The following is a 22,078-nucleotide window of genomic DNA, read 5'->3' on the forward strand; positions in this document are numbered from 1 at the left end:
GGAAACTGCGCCCTCTTGTGGTGGAAAAATAAGATAAAAAATAAATAAAGTCAGGTGCGGCAGTTTTTCCCCCCAAAATGTTTAAACTTTCTTTATATACCAATACATAATTAAAATGTAAGTACTCTGAAAAAGATAGTATAAAAATCGAGTGTCTGTAGTCCTCTCAGGGCGCAATAGAGCTGGTAAGTCCCGCCCCTTCCGCTAACCCCACTGGACCTCTAGATCGAAAAATGCAAGTGAATGTGAGAACATAATTATCTTCTGGTCCCGTTTGAATTTTGCCATCATTTTACTACAATTTTGAGGTCCACTTGGGGTTTTACGGATGGGCGGGACTTACCAGCTCTATAAACACTGCTACTTATTTCCATTCGGAATGAGTGAAATGATTGGCTGGGCGACTGTCACTCTCCCTCGCTACCATGGCTACCACCCCTGCTGCTACAGAGCAGGAGCTGACCACATGCGCGCTCCCGTTTGAAGAGGAGGGGAAGAGGCACGGGAGCTAGGAAGAAACACAATTATGGCAGAGAAAGAGCAGTCAAAATTCCTAGTACCTGCACATACATTAGGCAAACAAGGCAAAAAAAGGAAGACAGTATACGAAAAGGCTATGACCAAAAAGTTTTGGGATAAAGCTAGAAATCAGACGAGAGTCAATATCGGCGTGGCTTTCCAGCGGTGGCGACAACTGAGGGACCTCATGGGGCTGAAGAGTGACGCCATGATGGCTTTATTTCTGCTGGACAGGTAACGTTAATCGGGCTTTTTTCTTTTTGATGGCAAAGTTGTTGTTGTTGTTGTTTTTTTGTCATGAAGCATGCATAAATAGCACACGTAGTGTACCTTATATAACTAACATTACCTAGCTTTACTCTCTGTCTAAACTGTTCCTATGTTCACCGGGAACTTTACCTGCACCGTTTTTTTCACGTTTGGTTTGTTATTATATGCTCTACCTATTCGCATATTCGCGTTTAAGAACTTTTTTAATCATATGTGCAATAAAGCTAATTTTTTTGCACATTCTAAGCAGCTACATGATGTGGGCAACAAATATGATCAACTACTACATTTTCCACAATCGATCAAAGTGGGAAAGTATTGTTTTAATGGCATACTAACTTGCATTATATACTATACTGCATTATAATGATAGGATAGGAAACCTGCCTCACTGCACATACTGTACACAAATATTTTTAGAATCAAATTACATTAATTCACCAAAGGGATTTTTTATTATCCAAAGGTTGTAGCATGTTCCTAGTGACCAGACTGTCTTTTTGACTATAACTCCCTTACTTTACGTACAATTATCAAATAAGTTTATGAAATAATTACTGTATTTCACCTAAAGTATTGTTTACATCTTACATCTATTTACATTCACATCTAGATCAAAGGGATCAAAAGTTATAACCCTTTTAATGTTGTGTTTTTGAACTGGTGGTGGCGCTATAGAGTTGGTCCTAGAGACTCAAAAATTGGTCCAATTACTATTCATTACAATCACTACATGTGTGGAAGGTCATGACGTGCCTAAATTCAGGGTCCGAATGTCAGCCGCATAATTGATGGAGATATGCTTCAGTCTATCTACGTAGAAAATGTGTGATTATTTATTAACCAATCAGAATCATTCAACCTGAAGCAATGACAAAGCTTAGACCTTGGTGAAGGGTATAATTGCTGTGATTTTTGTAAATATAAGGGGAAGTGGCCTACTTTTGATCACTGGAGTAATCACTCCTTGTGATTCTTGAAGCTGACTTCTGCCTGATGAAACTGCAAACTATCTTCAGTAAAATTTTAAGGTTGGTGGGGTACAACATGTGCCAGTAAGACGGTGTTTGCTCCAATCCCGCTCCAACATTAGATTTCTCTGTACTGTGTAGGCTATAGGGCTACGTGTTGTAGCCCAGTCATTAAAGAAAACGATTTAGTTTCATATTTATGTTTAATAATGTAAATATAATATAAATATAAAATATAAATATATATATATTTTTATTTAATTTTTTTATTTCATCTGTTGATTACATGAAAAGTGAAAAGCATGAGTAAGATCTAGGCTTGCTACGATAGTCGGTGTTACACGGTGTTCAGTCGCAACGCTGGTTTCATCACTTGCCCACCGCGGCAACGCAAAAAAAAAATAAGTTGTGTTAAATTACGCTGTATCCATTTTTTTCCGGTCACCTGTTGATTAGCGTTGTATGATCACACTCTTATTAATGTGAATGCTTTTAAACCATTCAAGCGCGACAAGACTAGACCATGCCTATTACACACACACACACACGACTCACAGAAAAGACACGCGTCAGTATCGAGTGCTCTTTCGGGCTTGAACAAACCATAACACACACAAATGATGCCAAAATGTCCGTTTTGTTGAGTGTCCTCATAAGAGCAGTCTTAAATGATTTAAATAAAGTCTTAAATGAACGTTGAGATTTGTGAGAAAATTGGACTTGTGTCAGATCGCATCTCTGCGGACAACGCTTTCATAGTTTTACAATTGTGCAGAGACCTGGGGCCTCATTTATAAACGTTGCGTACGCACAAAAGAAGGCGTACGCCGCTCTCTACGCAATAATTGGTATTTATAAAAAGCAAACTTGACGGGAAAATGTGCGGTCCTTCACGCAAGCTCTGACCCAGGCGTACGCACAAAAACGGGTGAAATGAGAAATGGCGACACCGTCGGCAGAATGAAAAAACACGTGAAAGTGTGTGAAACTGTAGAAACTGTAAAAGAAATGGCAATACTGCCTCTCATAAATAACATGAAGACTTAGCAAGTCTTACAATTAACAGCCTACACGAACACCCGTTTGATCGATCTGCAGTGTAAAACAAACAAAAGCAAACGAAGATTACAACAGAAATGCAAATTAACACATATTTTCAAAATGAAAAGTGAAATATGTTCTGCAATAATATTGTCATGTTATGCAATTCATCCTCATAATACATCTGTAGCTTGTCAGATGCAATCATATGGATGGTAATAAAATGCCATGATGCCGTCACAAAGCGTAATGACATGAGTGAAGTTACGTTTCTTGGTTTTCCTCTCTGTGTTTGCCATGATTTCGCAATCGATGAATATTAACTTGTGGGCGTTTCACGGACTATTTATGGGCAACTATGGGCGTGACGTGAAGCCGCAAAAGCTGCGCTACATTTAGAATTGATTGTGATTTATTAAAGGAGAAGTTCACTTTTAAAATGAAAATTCTGTCATCATATACTCAGCCTCATGTTGTTTCAAACCTGTATGAATTTCTTTCTTCTGCTGAACAGAAAAGAAGATATTTAGAAGATTATCAGTAACCAGACGGTTTTTGGGTCCCATTGACTTCCATAGTATATTTTTTTCCTACTATGGAAGTCAATGGGACCCAAAAACTGTCTGGTTACTGATAATCTTCTAAATATCTTCTTTTCTGTTCAGCAGAAGAAAGAAATTCATACAGGTTTGAAACAACATGAGGGTGAGTATATGATGACAGAATTTTCATTTTAAAAGTGAACTTCTCCTTTAAGGGAAAACTGCGTAGGATGTGTGTGCGCACGGTTTTATAAATCCGAATATTTCTGTGCGTACGCACATCCTATGTTTCATCCGTACGCCACTTCTGACGCAAATCCTACGCAAAGTTTTATAAATGAGGCCCCTGAAGTGTTATTTAATTTTTTTTTTTAAATTTAACTTTCGGATTCAAACCATGTTCTCAAGCAGTGAAAAATAGAGGACACTGACAACACGCTGACAGACAAGGCCGAGCAGGTAATGTTTAATATGAAACAAAGTCTCACCTTTCAAATTTGGTCAGTCAAAGAACATTAAACAATAAATAGGCCTAACGTTTTGTTGTTCTTTAATGTGTCGTGACAGATTGCCTTCAGTTAAAGCCAAGGTCAAATCCACCGACGTTAATCTAACTCTCCTGACTGCTTTGTCGGACAAAAATGGTGGATTTTGATTGGTCAGACTCCGATCGCATGTCAATCAAACTCCCTGCGAAGGATGAATTGACGCTAATTTAAAGGAGAACTCCGGTCAATTTTAACTTTGAGCTCATTTTTTTTGTAAATTTGGAGTGCTGTCAATACAGAGAACAACGACAAAATTTGGTGTTGCCTACACCATGTTATACTCTTTTTAAAATTTGCACCCTGTTGACTTTAATGGGGCAAGTTTTAAAACTGCTTTTAGCCTCTTAACATCCTTGATGTGTCATTACAAGTGCACAGGTCATGTGAGTGATTCCTTCAGAGTGGACACAGGTGAATCTGACTGCAGTAGATGTGAAAGAAATGGATAAAAATGATGTTATTTAAGCCAGCGCAAATACCTGTGTTTACATCCTGTTTTCGGTTGAAGTCCAAAGCAGTCGAGTTCACGCGCATAGGTTTAGTTACCTATGATAACGCGCGTGAACTCGGCAATCGACTACTTTGGACTTCAACCGAAAACAGGATGTAAAGAAAATGACAAAAAAAAAAGTCAGATTCACTCGTGTTCACTCTGAAGGAATCACTCACATGAACTATGCACTTGTAATGACACATCAAGGATGTTAAAGCAACAACGTGGAACTTTTCCTCTGCGGTCGCCCTACAGGTTGGAAGCGGTATTGTCCATTACCGCTGTCGTAAAATGATTTACGGTTACTGTATATGAAGCATGCAGGTTTTTTTCATATGGGCAATGATAATATTATTAATCTTCCTCCTTTCATAATTTATACATGTTTAGTAGACTAAACATTTTAACTCAAACATTTGCGATTTGCATGTCGATTGCAATGCTCAAATCTGAACGAGAATGATAGCGATAGCATCCTAACCATCTAAAACTAGCATGTTAGTGTTTACTAGCTACCAGATTGATAATTCGCTCATCTACTAGCCGATTCATGAAGATAAATGGAGGACCAGATAGCATACCTGCAAACTTGTCGCTTTTCGGCGACAATCACCGTTTTCTTGGTCAATTGGGTCATTTACGTGAATCGCGTAGAACCGGAGAGTTTTTTTTTGGGGGGGGGGGGGGGGGGGGGTATTGTTTCTCACAGTAACTGCCATGCAGGCTAGAATTGCGAAACATTATTGGATAATTCTTATAATTGACATTTCTCTGGGCCAATCGGAATCTTAGCACTTTTTCTCTTGGCCAATTGGAATCTTAGCACTTGCGTCAGAATCTTGAAGCACACAGCGTCAACTGAGCTCGGCTCGCCATTAGATGAGACGCCTGGCTACCGTGCGAGTCTAATGGAAACTCACGCATGAATTTTCCTGCATTGAACTTGTTTTAGCGCCCGCCAAAGTGAATTTTTGTCCCGCCAAAGTCTTATTTGATCGGTGAGTAATGTAGATGAACGGCTGCGTGTGTCACAGGGCGTATGTTTAACTGAAAGAACGAGAGAGAGAGAGACGGTCGCGCGCGCGCGCCGCGCGCACTCTCTGTGTAAACGACTTCACCGTCTCCAAACTAGGCGCTGTGTTGCTCTCTCCCTCGCACATATTAATCAAAATAAATCGACACGGTGGTAAAAGGTCGGAAGACCAAAGTTTCATGTGGAGCATTCGGGGATTTTTTTTTTTTTCCTGAATTACTGCTGGATGTAAATTGTGCTAAATAAGTTTCCTTATCTTCTCTGAAAAGCGTTCCGGACATTCAGCTGACATAAAACAACACTTTAATTAAACGAAATAAAACTATACAGTGATGAAATGTTTTCTATGTTGACACAAATCTTGGATGTCCATGTCGTAACTGCTGGGATAATCACACAACGCGCATTTCGCGAACTAATGACTCCTTTGAACCGATTCATTTTAATGAATGGTTAAAACAACAGTGAACTCAGGAGACATCTGAATCGGTGTATAACTAATCAGTAAGTTAACACTTTACAATAAGGTTCTATTTATTACATAAATTATATAAAAGTACAGTTTGCTAACTCAAGCTTAACCTTTAAAATAAATAAAACCACTTGTTTTTTTTTAAAGCATATGACTACATTTTTCCACACAGTGCTATCAAGAATCGATAAGAGAATCGTTAAAGAATTGGATCGATAATCAGAATCGTCAGTGGCATTATTATTGATAAAATCTTATCAATTCCCATCCCTATGTGAAGACAGTAAAATTATAATCAAACATTAAAGAACATACATGTTTTTTTAATAGTTTTTTTTTAAGAGTTAAAAGATTAAAACATTTTGCTAACATGACTTATTGTGTCACTGTCAGTCTTTTTACATCAGAGCAAAACTAGGGTATGCAGATTAACTATTATTGTTATAGATTATTCATCAGCATGCATTGATTAATCCCAGGGCTCCAGACTAACTTTTTGCCTTGGTTGCACTGGTGCGCCTAACTTTTTTATTTAGGTGCACCAGCACAAAATTTGGGTGCACCCAAATTTTTCCTACGCTGTATCACCTTTAACGCCACAATTTTAAGGTCACCTTTTTATCACGCTCTATACACATTCATATATATTATGTAAATGAATTTAAACAAGAAGGTGTAGGTAAAAACTTTTATTTATTTTTTGAAGCACAATTATTAACGGTATTCCTACTCTTACCGATACTGCTCATCGATACAGTACTTTAACTGTATTCTTATGGTTCTTTTTGTTTTATATATAATAAACAAAGATAAACAAAAGATAAATAATTAAACAAAGATATACTTTATATAGGCCTACACAGTGCTTTAATTTCAGGAAGGCCTACTACTGTTCAGGCATGGTCTAAAAAGAAATCTAATAAAGTAATAAAATGTAAAATAACACTGTAAAATTTATCATAAATAGATTAATGCTTATTAAAGCTGAAGTTATTCTTTCAAGAGCTGTGAGTGATTTTTCTCTTGTTGTTTGATTTGCAGTAATGGCGCAATCGTCAGCATGTTTATTAGACTGCGGCCCCTTTAAGACCGGGTGCAGATCTAATAGGCTACTGATGCACCATATTCTCCCAACTATTTCCATAACTACGTCCATTTAAGACATAAACTGTTTTTAGTGAATCTCAAAGCCGGTAATTTTGACACGCTTTTGAGATCGTTTAGACGCGCACAATCTGCACATGAAACCGAAAGTATAATTTGCTTGTCTCGGTCTGTTTCGGAGCGCGCGCCGCCATGCGAACAACATCTATTGCGCAGATTTTTGTGTTTTTAATAGCTCTTTCAATTATTAAACGCGTCCCGCAATTTAGCAACAGCTAGACTGCATTTACAACAATCACCGATCGTGCTGATTCTGATTCTGTAATGCTGCGTAGGGAAGAAGTTGCGCGTAGTTAGATAGTTTTTAATGGTTTTACCTCAATATATTATTTTTTATAATCTTTGGAAGCCGAAATTTAAAATAAAATCAGACTAATATAACAGACCTTAAGTGTAACCAAGGCTACGTTTGAATGTTTAATTCTGTCCTCCGTCGTCACTCATTAAGCAGGGCTGTCGTGTTGTGCGAACTGTGGCATCGCGTGAGAGAAGAGTGTGAGTTCCGTCAAAGGAGAACGCCAACAAACGTTCGTGCAGAGGCAGCGGATGCGAGGACGTTAGGTGCACCGGTGCGACCTAGGAAAAATGTTAGTCGCACACTTACAGTCGCGACACTGTCACCTTTTTTAGTCCGAGGAGTTTGCAGGTCTGAGATAGTTTCCGTAGCCGCAGACAACAGATTAGAAAAACTAAAGATAGTATGCAAGCAATTTACTTACTAGTTCAACAGCATGACGGCCAAGTCAGCATCGGTCTGGTAACACTCCTCCTCCATAAGCTCACGCCAGCGAGCAAATGCTCGACCAATATTGATCCTCGTCCTGCCTTTCAGTTTATCACTCTCCCTTTTCCTCTTCCGACTATACTCCGACAAAACCTTGGACTTCTTACGTTTCGCTGCTGCTTCAGCCATGACGAAAACAGACGCACGAAAACAAACGCGTTGGTTGGCCTATCACAGCCGAATTTGAGGAAGTGGTGGGCGAAATGGCGTATGCCGTAAAGCAGTCGAATTTTGTAGTTCTTTTTGAGCGCTGGTTACTACCCGCTCCCCGAAGTTACATAGTGCCAGTAAAAGCGATACAGACCCCGTCAGGCTCTGGCAGACGTCTCATTCAACCTATTGTAAGTCGATGTACTATCACAAGGGTCTTGGAAATATATTATGAAGATTGAAAAGTTACATGTTGTTACTTTAAGAGGCTAAAAGCAGTTTTAAAACTTGCCCCATTGAAGTCAACAGGGTGCAAATTTTAAAAAGAGGATAACATGGTGTAGGCAACACCGATTTTTGTCGTTGTTCTCTGTATTGACAGCACTCCTCTTTTTGAAAGCGATGTAAAAAAAAAACTTTTGACGACGTAGTTAAGGCGGTAGGCGTGTGTTGCTTAGGCGGCCGCCTTAGTTCCAAAGTGCTGCGGGAAACCCTGACATTTGTTTTACTTAAACTTTTACGTCACTTCACTAAAAGAAAATATAGTAAAGTAAAAAGTACTTGACAAAACAGTCAGTTAAAGGTACAATATGTAAGAATTTTGCATTAAAATATCCCAACATCTCAAGGCCAGTGTTATATATTTTGTTAAGTTGATTACTTACAATATCCCAATTGTTTCCAACTATTTTTAAATCATGAGAAAATTGCGATTTTAACCAAGGAAACGGGGCGTTAGAGCAGGGGGGAGCTGGGAGTCGCCAGTCAATGGCGTCATTTCCGCGTTACCCTCGGTTTCCGCTGGTACTGCGTGGAGTCCTGGACAAATGCGGAAGTTGTAGTTGTAGCGTCGATCAAGCAACAAACGTTAGCTTGCTTTGTGCAGTCGTTATGGAACACAATTATTCTTTACCGATTGCAGCTGGTTCTGTTGACAAAGCATGTTTAATTTTATATTTTCCAAATGTAGCATTCGGTAATAGTAATAGTTATGTTTAAGCAAGGAAAGTATTATTGCTTTAGATTTGTGTTTAGTTTATTGACATTGTTTATCATGTCTGGTGTTTATGGCCATGTAAATAAATATAGCATGTGTTAAACAAAGAGATTAATCAGTATTTTGGCAAATGATGTGGTGGGTATGTTTGAATGTACTTTTACAACAATTGTTTAGAACACGTAAAACTGTGCAGCGTTATCTTAACAATGAATTCGACAAATACAGTAACACAGGGATGGAAATTAGCACCCGCCACCAGCCAAATGCAGGTGATTTTGTGTTGTGGCGGGTAAACCCGCTTCACCTACCGGCCACCGTGGCGGGTAAATAAAAATAGCATATTGTTTCACACGGATGGTGGACACTTTTAGAGGAGGCATGATATCACTCGCGCCTGACGTGCTACTCGCGTCCGGTGTGAACGCACCATTACGGGAACGCGACGGTGGAGCGTTTTTAAGATTTCCACTCTGGAGGGTAGTTTCACTTTTTTTGCGTTTTTAAGCCCCAAAAATGCCGTCGCGGTCTAAACGAAAGGCACATCTGATAAAATATTTTTACGCTTTCACCCGCGAGCGTTCTCGTGTTCATTGTTGGGACTAAAAACCTAAAACTGGAAGCCATAAAAGACCACGAATCATCCAAATGCCACATCCAGGTAAAAAAGAGAAATATAAGAGAGAAAGAGAAAATTTCAGTATTTCATTGAGACTTGAGAGATTAAATAAACAGTTTAAGTGTTTTAGATCTTGTAGTATTAATTTTCACATGCAGTTACACATTGTCGGTTAAAAACAAGAAAGTGGCTGGTAAAAACATTGAGTGGCTGGTAGATTTTGAAATCCACCAGCCACAGTGGCCGGTGGACAAAAAAGTTATTTTCCATCCCTGCAGTAAAATCTATGATAACCAATTTAGTATTAAACCTTACTTTTCTTGCTGTTAATTCATTTTAATGAAATAAAAGTGTGATGAGGTTCAAGAGCCAGGAAGGAAGAAGACAGGGGTCGGCATGACTGGGACTCGTACTTTATTAAAATAAAACAAAACGAACAAAAGTCGCGCACAACTAACTATCAAAAAAACACAACGTATGTTTTTTAATGTTTGATTGTATTTTTAGTACTGTCAATCGATTAAAACAATTAACTAGCCTATTCGCGATTAATCACACTTAACATTAAAGTTTTTAATATATTTTTATATTGTAATAATTACACATTTAATCTCCAAATTAATGTAGAAACAACATAAAGTATATTTTAAATATTTGATCTATTAGGTAGGAAATATACATAAATTGAATAAAGTTATCAAACACCTCTCAGATTTCACTGTAATTTTCTCTGACGTTTTCTCTTTGATTTGATTTTTTTTTTTTACATTAATGTATCACAGAAGCGGGTTTATTAGGCCACTGTCGCTTTAAGATCTGATGCATACAATGGGAATCTGGATCTGACAAGCATCCGATGTTGTCACAACTCTTTGCGTTCATTTAACACATTTTTAACTAATTTAATACTGTGCTTACAAGGATACTCGACAAAGAGAGCATTTTGGCATACTTTTGTGTGTTTTTGTCCGTTCAAGCGTGAAAGAGAACTCAATGCAGCTGCGCGCTGTCTGAAGCGGCATTCTGTGCGGACGAGTCCTGTGTGTTTGTGTTTGTGTGTGTGTGTATCACACAGAGAGGAGATTTACAGACAGCGCGCCGCCAGTACAGATTTAAGTTCTTATTTTTGCGTTTTATCGCACTTGAATAGTTTCTTAGCACTTGAATGAATGATAGCGTGATAAAATACTATAGAGCAGCCAATGGATGAAAGAAAAAATCTGATGCTGCATTATTGCGTTAAATATTTTAAACGCGTTTAACTGAAAAAATTAATCGCATGCGTTAACGTGTTAATTTTGACAGCCCTAATTTTTGTATAATCAAACATAATAAACATAATATGTCTTTGTCATATTCCTTTGCTCACTTGGTTCCTCCATGTCCACACCTGTGCTCTGGTAATCAGTTGTGTCTGAGGCTGTATGCTGGTGCGTTGGCTTGTAATTCCTGAATTCCTGTACGTTTGTTAATAAATAAACTGCAGGTGTCTTGCGCAAGAACATTGTAGCCGGAGCTACTTCTTTCCGTTAATGTCTATGGCGAGTCACGCAGGCACGGAGCTCCGCAGCCGGGATAAAATAGTCCGAATATAAACGCTTATTATAGGCGTACCGTAGTGATTTTGAACATAAGTTATGCAACGGCGTTCTGTTGCGCATGCGTGAATTTAACTGATTAGTACATGACCATGCACTCGCACAAATGCGACCACATAAAAGTTTAACTCGCACATTCTCAAAAAATGGTCGCAGTCTAGAACCCTGATTGTAAACATTATTTAATCAAGAAAGAGACATAGTTTTCCTTTCACACAATGCTATTCATTTTCAATTTCTTGTGCTTTCCCAGAGCGTTTGTGCCACCATGACAGGTAAGATATAAGTGCTGATCAGTGTCTGATTTAGCCTAGTTTTATTTATTTGGCATATTATTCTCGTGTAAACACAAATCTCAGCTACAGCTTCTTTTAGCAGTAATACTAGAAACATGGCAGTGCCACAGCAGGGCAAGAAAGGACCGTTATTTACCACAGTTCATGTTTAGAGAGCTAAACTGATTCTGACACAGAAATGCAATAATAGACGATACGGAAACGTTAGGAAATAAAGTGGTGCCGTGAACATGACACATCAACTACAAAAATAAATTCCTTACAACTTGAACCATAGAGAAAACATAAACATGATTCACGTTCGTAGCTGCACCACAGGAATTCAAGCTTGTTTTTGATTGAGAAAAAGATGGAGAAAGTTTGCTGTAGACACGATATATCTACTGACTAGCGTTTCTTCCTGAAACCTGTAGGAGTCGCTGTGACGCTCTTCAGTCCGCCGGTAAAACCACTGAAGAAGAGGAAGCCCGGCGCGCTCAGACTGAGGTGTGTTGTTTTTAACTGTGTGTGTGATTGTTGATTTTCTGTCTGTAGTTATTTAATGAGCTTTAAATTAACTACTTATTCGCATTTATCATAAAAATATATATATAAATAAATAAACTAATTAGCCATGATTTTACCCCACAGTAAATAGCTTAGCCTGGGTAAATGTAATAATAAATATTTGTATAATTGTAGTTGTAAACACACATTTCCTACAGCAGCTGTGTTTTAACTGTGATATTTGTAATAAAACGCTCTGTTACTAACGTAACCTCGGTTCTCTCTAGATGAGGGAACGAGTGTTGCGTAAGCTAGCTTACGCTACGGGAAAATCCCTTTTCTCGAGAATACTGAAGCCAAAAAATTATCCTTAATTTTTGCATTAGTTTAAAACGCATTGCTGCATAAGCAGACCTAGGTGAGACAGATCGCGCGCATATTGGTTGCTCTGACATTTAAAATAAATACAAAGAAACAGTTTGTGATTTTTTTTTTTTTTTTTCTTATCCTATTTATTCATGAAAAAACAATCACTGTCAGGCTAGATAGTAAAAGAAAGTAAAATTAGCAGCTAGCTAGCAACAGCTTGATTTGTGCTTTGATCTAGTTTCATCTCACTCCAGTCTAACTTTAAACTAAATGATTTTATAGGTAATTTACTACACATTGTCATAGGCCTATACATACTGTGGATTATTAAGGCTAAATTTTACTAAACACTCTTGCTAAATGAGGTAAGCACACTTACTTTCTCATTTCAGATGTGTATGTTCTAAGCAATGATTTGTTATACACCGATTCAGACACTGACGGGCAGACCAATTGCTTTAACCATTCATTATAATGAATCGCCTCAAAGGAGTCATTAGGTCGCGAATCGGACTTTAGCGGACGTGTTGTGTGAGAATCCTGGCTGTTAGGACATCACGAAAGATTTGTCAACACACACACAAAAAAAACACTTAAAACTGGATAGATTTATTTCTTTCTTTTGCGTTTATTTAAAGTTATGTCAGCTGCATGTGCGGAATGCATGTCACAAGTTGTAAGATAAGATAAGGCAACTTTTTTTTGACTGCAATTCACACCCAGCGCTAATTCAGCAAAAATATTCTTCGAATGCACCACGTGAAACATGGATTCGGTCTTCCGACCTTTAGGATCAGTTGATTTTGATGCGAGGGAGAGAGCAAAGACAGAACTAAAGACGGAGAGTGCCCGCGCGGGGGTGAGGTTCTGTGATCGTTCTCTCCGTCACTCCGTCAGTAGCCTGCTTCACTCACAAAACCCCATAACAGATGAAGTAAGGCTTTGGCGGGACAAAAAAATCGTTTTGGCGGCCACCAAAAAAATGTCAATGTAGGAAAACCCCTGCCGTGGTCTCGACCCTGGCTCGAAAGCGCGGGGGTCTGCCGGCAAACTGCAGCGAATAGCCTCGTTTTACAGTGTTCAGGACCCAATCTGACACGCCCGGAATGTTTTCCCATGCTTTCATGTGTAAAGCTAAAGGGAGAATGGTGCACGGGCTTTGGTCGCTGTGTGTGGGCGGGGGTGGGTGTGACACTGATTTCCGGCTGGGCGGCTGCTTAGAGCGACCCGTCGCGGAACTAGAGCGCTTCGGAAGAAAGTGCCGAATGGCTTGCAAGGTTTTCTGTACCGCTCCGCAAAACCCTTAACAGCCGGGCCGAAGAGACCTGATGGCGACACAGGCGTGTCAGGGAAAGTAGCTCTGTCTGACTCTTTCATGTCGGACAAAGTTAACCACAAGTGTCTATCGGTGACGGTGAGAGACGCCATGTTCCTCCCGATGGCCTGGGCAGCGGACTTGGTGGCTCGTAGCGCTAAGTCCATCGCGCTCCTAAGGTCCGCGAAATTCTCAGGGTTTGGGCCCGCCTCGTCCATAGTGCGGAGAAGGTTGGCTTGGAAAACCTGGAGCACGGCCATAGAATGAAGCGCTGAAGCGGCTTGACCGGCGGCGGCGTAAGCGTGACCGATCAGAGCCGAAGTTGTCCTGCAGGCTTTAGAGGGCAGCGAGGGCTTGGATTGCCATCTGGCGGAAGGTGGGCAGAGGTGTGTGGCTACTGGTTCCTCGACCGTTGGAATGCAGAGGTAGCCCTTGTCTTTCGCGCCATCAACAAGAGAGAGCGTCGAAGAGACAGTAGGCAGCAGCCTGGCAGAAAATGGTGCCCTCCAGCTTTTAGTCAGCTCCTTGTGTAATTCCGGCAGGAAAGGAGCGGGCCTCGTGTGAGGCGTCGAGCGGCGACCTGGCAGGAGAAAGCCGTCCAGCCTGCTGGGCGCGGGCTCCTCGGGCGGCGACCAGTCGAGGCCAAGGTCCTCCACGGCCTTGGTGAGCAGGCGGAGAAGCTCCGCATCGACGCTGGTCCGCATACCGCTCGACTCCTGAAGGGAAGGGGCTGGGTCCGGAATGGAGCCCGACCAGCCCTCACACTCCGAAGCTAGAAGAAAGCAGCTGTCCTCTTCTACGTCTTCCCCTTCAGACTCGATATGCCGGCCGTGATAGAGGTAGGGGATCCAGAGAGCGATGCACACGGGAAGATATCCGATATGCAAGCGCGCTCATATCGGATATGAGCGGCACTGTGAACGGCACTTTTTACGGCGCGGCCCAGCAGAGAGAAGCAGAGGGGCAGGTATCACGTCGAAAGATGCTAGACGAGCCCGCAGGGTTGACATAGACATCTCCCCGCACTCCGGGCAGCCGCCCTGGGAGAGCGCGTGGTTGGCGTGACTTCGTCCCAGGCAGGAAACGCACAGGATGTGGCGGTCCCGGTCGCTGAGGGGGGGCTTGGCAAGAGCCGCACTTAGAGAAAAGAGCCATTTAGAACAACGGCCCGCTCTTTTAGAGAAGCGCGTATAACGTAACAAGCGAATGCAGTGAAAGGATATATAACGGGCGGTCTCTCGATAGGTTCAAGCAGTTGCCGCAGAGCAACCAATAGGCGCGCGGGCTGTCTCGCCTAGGTCTGCTTATGCAGCAATGCGTTTTAAACTAATGCAAAAATTAAGGATAATTTTTTGGCTTCAGTATTCTCGAGAAAGGGGATTTTCCCGTAGCGTAAGCTAGCTTATGCAACACAAGAGTACTCTCGTAAGAGAACCAAAGTTAACACGTTGTTTAATTTTCTAATTTTGGTTTTCAATCAATTTATAATGCTGGACACTTAAATGACGCTTTGAAACGAGTACAAGTATCACATTATCATGTTAAATTTCTGAAATCTGTTTTTAGATCCAGCAGCTAAATTTAAGTTTTAGATATTGGTAATGTGTTGTAATGATATATTTACAATAGTGAATTTAAACATAAACATGCCTAAACATATGTTTATTTTATATCTGTAACTAATATCTACCTGTGTATTAATATTCTCAGAAATTGCAATCATGTTCTTATGCTGTGTATTTCTGTTCTCCATTATCATTAGTCATTTTGAGTTTAAATCAGTGTAAGTTCATTATAATTCAATTCACATTTACTTGTATAGACAAGTTAACGCGCCAAATCATGGGCGGCGCCATTACTGTACACAAATGCACTTCATTTCCGCCGGAAGTGGTTTGCACAGCGTCTGCCCGATGTAAACACAGCGATTATTTGACCATTGTAGCCAAGGCCTATGTCTTTTTTATTGTTGGTATCCGAACTACATCATAGGTAGGGATGGGAATTGAATTCGCATGTTTAACTGAAAGAACTAGCAGAGAGAGGGACCCGGTCGCGCGCGCGCACTCTCTCTCTTCGGAGCCAGGCGAAAGTGTTTACAAGACTCACCGTCTCCAAACTCCAAAAGCGCTGTCTTGCTCTCTCTAAATAAAACGACATGATGGTAAAATGTCGGAAAACCAAAGTTTCATGTGGAGCATTTTTTTTTCTCCTGAATTACCGCTGGGTGTGAATTGTGCTAAAATACGTTGCCTTATCTTCTCTGAAATGCGTTCCGCACATTCAGCTGCCATAAAAATCACACTCTTAATAAACGTAAAAACCTATCCAGTGATGTAATGTTTTCTGTGTTGACACAAATCTAGTTGGATATCCATGTCCTAACTGCTGGGATAATCACACAATGCGTATGACATGTCCAATTCGCGAACTAATGACTCCTTTGAACCGATTCATTTTAATGAATAATTAAAACCATGGTTAAAACCTGTCTACGTTTTTTTTTTTTTATTAACGAAGCAAATACAAGGTACAATGTAAAAGTCTTAATACGAACTAACAGTGCACATCCTGAAAAAAAAAAAAAAAAGAACAGAAGAACATGTTATAAATATGCCATTTGTGCCATGTTATAAATGGCACAAATGGCATTTACATATTCAAAATAAAATGAATTAAAAGGGCAATTATTCAATAAGATTGTTTATAAAAGAAGCCAGTTTCTCAGCATTCTTGTTATTAATCATTAATGCTGTCAAAACAACTGATATTTCCAACACTGAACTCACGAGATGTATGAATCGATGTATAACTAATCGGTAACACTTTACAATAACGTTCCATTTATTACATAAATAGTACAGTTTTTTGCCGAAAAAGCATATGAATACTTTTTCCACACAGTGCTATCATGAATCGATAAGAGAATCGTAAAAAAAATGTACACAATGGAGCGCATGGACATTGCCTCTTCGTAGCTGGTTTGTGATCGTAGCACTCTCTAACCACTCGTTCAGGTGCTTTCTCGAGTGTTTGCAACCAACTACTGCACACGTCGTTCCCGAACCACCTTTCTTCATGTTGTAATTGTTATATCCTCTTTGTCACTGCGATATCAGTGCTTTGTCGGCACAACGGAGCTAGCTAGCAAAACAAACCAAACCCGCCAGAACGGAAGTGGATTGCATCGATGGGAGGAGCTTAGGATGTAGAGCGGAAACGGCTCAAAAACCTGTGTATAGCGCTTTTCACAATCACAATACACATCGTTTCAAAGCAGCTTTACAGAAAATGCTTGAGTCCACATTACAACTTAGCTTGATATAAATGTGGATAAATGCATCTTGTAATAATGATGATGTTTGTCTTCAGATGGATGTGATCTGCTCTAAATCAGTAGGAACTGATCTGTCCATGCTGGATATTGAGTATTTCATCTCTGAAATCTGTCAGCTGAAGAAAGAGGTGGCGTCACTGGAGGCAAAGCTGAGAGAAAGAGGAGACAAACCCAACAGAGAGGTTTGAGCAAAATATGCTAACAAATAACTAATATACCCACTAGAGAAAACTGCTGAGTACTGAGGCTAATATCAACAGGTTGTTGTTTATTTGTGTTGATCTATGATGTGTTTGTCAGGATCTGGAGAAGGTTTCAGTGTGTGTGAGTGATGGGACAGAAGCTCAGGATTCAGTCTGGAGATCCAGAGACACACAGGACTCAGAGCTCAGCCTCACTTTACTGTGTTATACTGACGATCAGGATCATGGATCCGCTGATCAAACCTCTGTCAAAATGGGGGACTGCAGGAACCTGATAGAGAGACGAGGAGAAGAAACCACAGCAGAGGAACAACAACAGACTCAGGAGGAGGAGGAGGATGATGAAGATGAAGATCAGAATGAGGATGATGAATTAAATGATGTTGAGGATGAAGAAAATGAAGATGAGGATAATCAAAATGATGACAGTGATTTTATTCCCTCAGGTGTGTATCTTCCATTTATGATCTTGTGTTATAGTAAATCATAGTCAGAATGTGTGCAAAACTGTAGTTGTGCTCCTAAATCAGCAGGTGCAGACATTAGTTACTGTGAACCGATGTGCTGAAAACACTGTATCATGAGCTGCATCACAATTTCACATTTAGCTTTAAATTTTAAGCTCTCAAAGTTATAGAAAAAATATAGACAGAAATGATAGAATTTCATGATGGTAAGTGCATGATTCATTAAATCTATTTGTGTTCATTTAAAGTTAGACATTTTAATACCTTTTTCTTTTCAGATGTGAATGGCGGTTCATCTTCTGATGAAGAAACAACCTCGACATCAAAAAAAAATCAGCTGAAGATCAAGAGTTTCTCCTGCGTCACCTGTGGGAAAACATTGAGCTCACGGGGACATTTAGCGAGACACAAGAGAAAACACACAGAACAGACAGTCTTGACATGCAAGATATGCGAAATCAGCTTTCCTACCTTAGAAGAGAAGAGACGTCATTCAAAAGAGCACAGAATGAAGAGGTTTCACTGCAAACAGTGCGGGAAGGATTTTTTCACCACTCCTTATAATGTGACAGTTCATATGAAGACACACACTGGCAAAAAGACTCTCCTCTGCAGTGTGTGTGACAAGAATTTCAGCACCAAACAAGTTCTTTCAAGTCACAAGGGAATCCACACTTTCCCCACAAGTGCCCTCACTGCGATAGAAGATTCATGTATGGATACCTTTTGAAGAGGCATGTGCGCGTTCACACCAACGAGAGGCCGTACCAGTGCAGCGAATGTGGGAAAACCTTCACAAACTCAAGTTATCTAAAGTCACACCAGAAAATACACTCTGAGGACATCATGAGCGAGTTCATACAGGAGAGAAGCCTTACCGCTGCTCCATCTGCGACGAGAGATTCGCTTATTTAGGTAGTTTTCAGACCCACCAGAAGAAACACGCTAAAGAACAAACTGCTCCTGAATCATCATAGTGTCTTTTCATCAGTAAATCTGGATAAAGGAAATAAAGTTTTATTTCATCACGACAGAGCCATGGTGTTCTTTTCACACAATGTTACTAATTTTCAATTTCATGTGTTTTCCCAGAGCGTTTGTGCCACCACATTAAACGCGTCACTTGAAGAGAGTTACAGACCTGTCTCTCTTCCTACCATTCATAGTGAAAACACTTGAACGAGTTGCTTTCAACCAAGTATCATCTTCCTATCTCAGAACAACCAGCTGAATGTCAACCAATCCAGCTTCAAGAAGGACGCTCAACTGAGACTGCATTACTGTCTGTCACAGAAGCCCTACTTCACTTCTCATTCTCTTGGATGAGCAGAAATATTCTTATTTATAAAACCGTGCGCACACACATCCTACGCAGTTTTCCCTTAATAAATCAAAATTCCAAATGTAGCGCAGCTTTTGTGGCTTCATGTCACGCCCATAGTTGCCCATAACTAGTTCATGAAACGCCCACAAGTTAATATTCATCGATTGCGAAATCATGGCAAACACAGAGAGGAAAACCAAGAGCGCAAGATCAGCCATTGTTCAATTCAAATTTATTTGTATAGCGCTTTTCACAATACATATTGTTACAAAGCAGCTTTACAGAAAGTGCATTTCAGAAATGTACATAGAGAAATACAGTTAGTTAATCATGTATTGATTTAGGGCATAAACATATCGCCAGCATCGAGTCGTCTCTGCACGGGTGTTGGAGAATCTGTAGTTTCCATGAGAGGCTGGATACAAACTGGAGCTGACGATCTGTATTTACCTACAGAATCTACAGAATCTGTATTATAACAACAGAAAAGCATATGGGAAATAATTAGCGTAGCTGCTGTTCGTAATATTAATGCATTCAATCTGATTCAACTGTAGTATAAAAGGTAAGTATTATGTGAATGCTTGGCTAAAGAGATGCGTCTTTAATCTAGTTTTAAACTGGGACAGCGAGTCTGAGCCTCGAACAATATCAGGAAGGCCATTCCAGAGTTTAGGAGCTAAATGTGAAAACGCCCTCCCTCCTAATAGTGGACTTAGATATCCTAGGAATTTAGTGATCTTAAAGAGCGCGATGGATTGTAGGGCGATAGAAGTTCCGTTAAATACACGGGAGCTAAATCATTTAGGGCTTTATAGGTCAGTAGTAATACTTTGTAATTGATACGGAACGTAATAGGTAACCAATGTAGAGACGACAGAATCTGTGTTATATGATCATATTTTCTTCATCTAGTAAGAACTCTAGCGGCTGCATTTTGGACTAACTGTAGCTTTTTTATTGAGGATGCAGGACAACCTGCTAATAAAGCATTACAGTAATCTAATCTCGAGGTCATGAATGCATGAACTAACTTTTCTGCATCAGAAACAGATAGCATGTTACGTAGCTTAGCAATGTTTCTAAGGTGGAAAAAGGTTGTTCTTGTAACATATGAAATATGATTTTCAAAAGACAAGTTGTGGTCTAATATAACACCCAGGTCTTTTACTGTAGAGGATAAAGTAACAGGACATCCTACTATGTTAAAGTTGTAGTCTGAGAGGTTTTGTGGGCGGTTTTTTGAACCGATAAGTAGTACCTCTGTCTTGTCTGGATTTAATAAAAGAAAATTGAGCATCATCCAGTCTTTTATGTCTTTAATACACTCTGTCAATTTGGATAATTTAGCATTTTCATCTGGCCGTGATGAAATATAGATTTGAGTGTCATCTGCATAACAATGGAAACTAATTCCATGTTTTCTTATAATATTTCCAAGTGGCAGCATATATATTGAGAATAACAGAGGGCCTAACACAGATCCCTGCGGCACTCCATAGTTTACTGGAGTTATGATCGATTTTTCTCCATTTAAATGGACAAAATGGTAGCGGTCAGATAGGTATGATCTGAACCAGCTTAATGCTTGTCCTTGAACACCAGTATAATTTTGTAGTCGATCTAAGAGTATTGTGTTATCTATAGTATCGAACGCAGCACTAAGATCAAGTAAAACTAGTATTGAGATACAGCCTTGGTCAGAAGCTAAGAGTAAATCATTTGTGATTTTAACGAGCGCAGTTTCAGTGCTATGGTGCGGCCTGAACCCAGACTGAAACTTTTCATAGATGTCATTTTTTCTAGTATTTTAGACACAAAAGGAAGATTTGAAATAGGTCTATAATTTGCTAGATTATGTGGGTCTAATTGTTTTTTCTTAATGAGAGGTTTTATAACTGCCAGTTTAAATGTTCTTGGAACATGACCTAAAGATAAAGAGGAGTTAATAATATTGAGAAGAGGCTCTTCCACTATCGGTAGCACTTTCAGTAGTTTAGTGGGTATAGGATCTAATAAACATGTTGTTGATTTAGATGAAGTGATAAGTTTTTGTAACTCTTTTTGTTCTATAGTTGTAAAGCACTGTAATTGTTCTTGCGGGGTGATAATCGAGGCTGAATTATAAGGCGCGATTGAAGATTTAACGTTTACAATTGTGGTTCTGATGTTTTCTATTTTCTCAGTGAAGAAGTTCATGAAATCATTACTACTAAACTGTAACAGAATATTTTGTTCAGGAGACGCTTGTTTATTTGTTAGTCTAGCCACGGTGTTAAATAAAAACCTAGGATTGTTTTGGTTGTTTTCTATTAGTTTGCGGAGGTGATCAGCCCTGCCCGCTTTTAGGGCCTTTTTATAACGTGACATACTGTCTTTCCATGCGATTCTAAAGACCTCCAAATTAGTTTGTTTACATTTATGCTCTAAATTACGGGTTTCTCTCTTTAAAACATGCGTAGTATTGTTGTACCATGGTGATTTACTTTTCTCTCTGACCTTTTTTAATCTAATGGGTGCAACAATATCCAATTTTCCAGAGAGAATGGTGCTCATAGTGCTAGTTAATTCCTCTAGTTCATCTGTTTGTCAGACTGATCTCATGAAATGGCGTATGTATGGCACGCCAATTCGATTTCCATTTTTGGCGTGCTATCAACACGCATAATCGCTTTTCAGCGTGTTTATCAACGCCGTTGACTTAACGTTACATTATAAATATGACCTACCCCAACTCCGTCCCTAAACCTACCCGTCACCCGTCAATTCCATAGATTATAAATGTAAGATCCCTTAACTCTACTCTCACACCTAAACATACCCATTTTATGGACAATATTAAAATTATAAAACGTAATGGACAGATATAGGAAAATGGCATTTTTATGAACAATATGGCATTAAAATATAGTTTGAGCCACGAATCCTACCCCTAAACCTAACCATAACCATTTCTTAAAACTACCTAGGCAACGATTATAAAGAAAAACAACAGACAGACGAGTATAATCACAATAATTAACCTTACAACACAACATCGATTCACAAAATACACCAATTTTATTAGCTTGATGTAATCC

The 22,078-nt window shown here is 39.7% G+C and overlaps 1 protein-coding gene across 2 annotated transcripts; it reads left to right on the plus strand.

The window, feature by feature from the left end:
• Positions 1-191: 191 nt before the first annotated feature.
• Positions 192-20,299, plus strand: LOC308688030 (uncharacterized protein). 2 transcript variants are annotated; one of them, XR_014029818.1, is made up of 6 exons: positions 465-753; positions 11,911-11,983; positions 17,040-17,186; positions 17,305-17,653; positions 17,953-18,589; positions 18,767-20,299. XR_014029818.1 is itself a non-coding variant. In XM_081360863.1 (5 exons), exons 1-5 carry the CDS (start codon positions 527-529, stop codon positions 18,402-18,404), a joined length of 1,248 nt encoding a protein of 415 aa, XP_081216989.1. In that variant the 5' UTR covers positions 192-526; the 3' UTR covers positions 18,405-18,708. The 2 variants fall into 2 exon arrangements, 1 of the variants encoding a protein (XP_081216989.1); XM_081360863.1 differs by lacking the exon at positions 18,767-20,299 and having other exon boundaries at positions 192-753; positions 17,953-18,708.
• The last annotated feature ends 1,779 nt before the right edge of the window (positions 20,300-22,078 follow it).

Source organism: Scardinius erythrophthalmus (assembly GCF_964197995.2).
Source record: "Scardinius erythrophthalmus genome assembly, chromosome: 3".
NCBI lineage: Eukaryota > Metazoa > Chordata > Actinopteri > Cypriniformes > Leuciscidae > Scardinius > Scardinius erythrophthalmus.

Coding starts and splice junctions, on each gene's coding strand:
- LOC308688030 (XM_081360863.1), top strand. CDS start 527: ATGGCAGAGAAAGAGCAGTCAAAATTCCTAGTACCTGCACATACATTA. Junction 17,187..17,304: donor GAGACAAACCCAACAGAGAG/GTTTGAGCAAAA, acceptor TGTGTTTGTCAG/GATCTGGAGAAGGTTTCAGT. Junction 17,654..17,952: donor CAGTGATTTTATTCCCTCAG/GTGTGTATCTTC, acceptor TTTTCTTTTCAG/ATGTGAATGGCGGTTCATCT.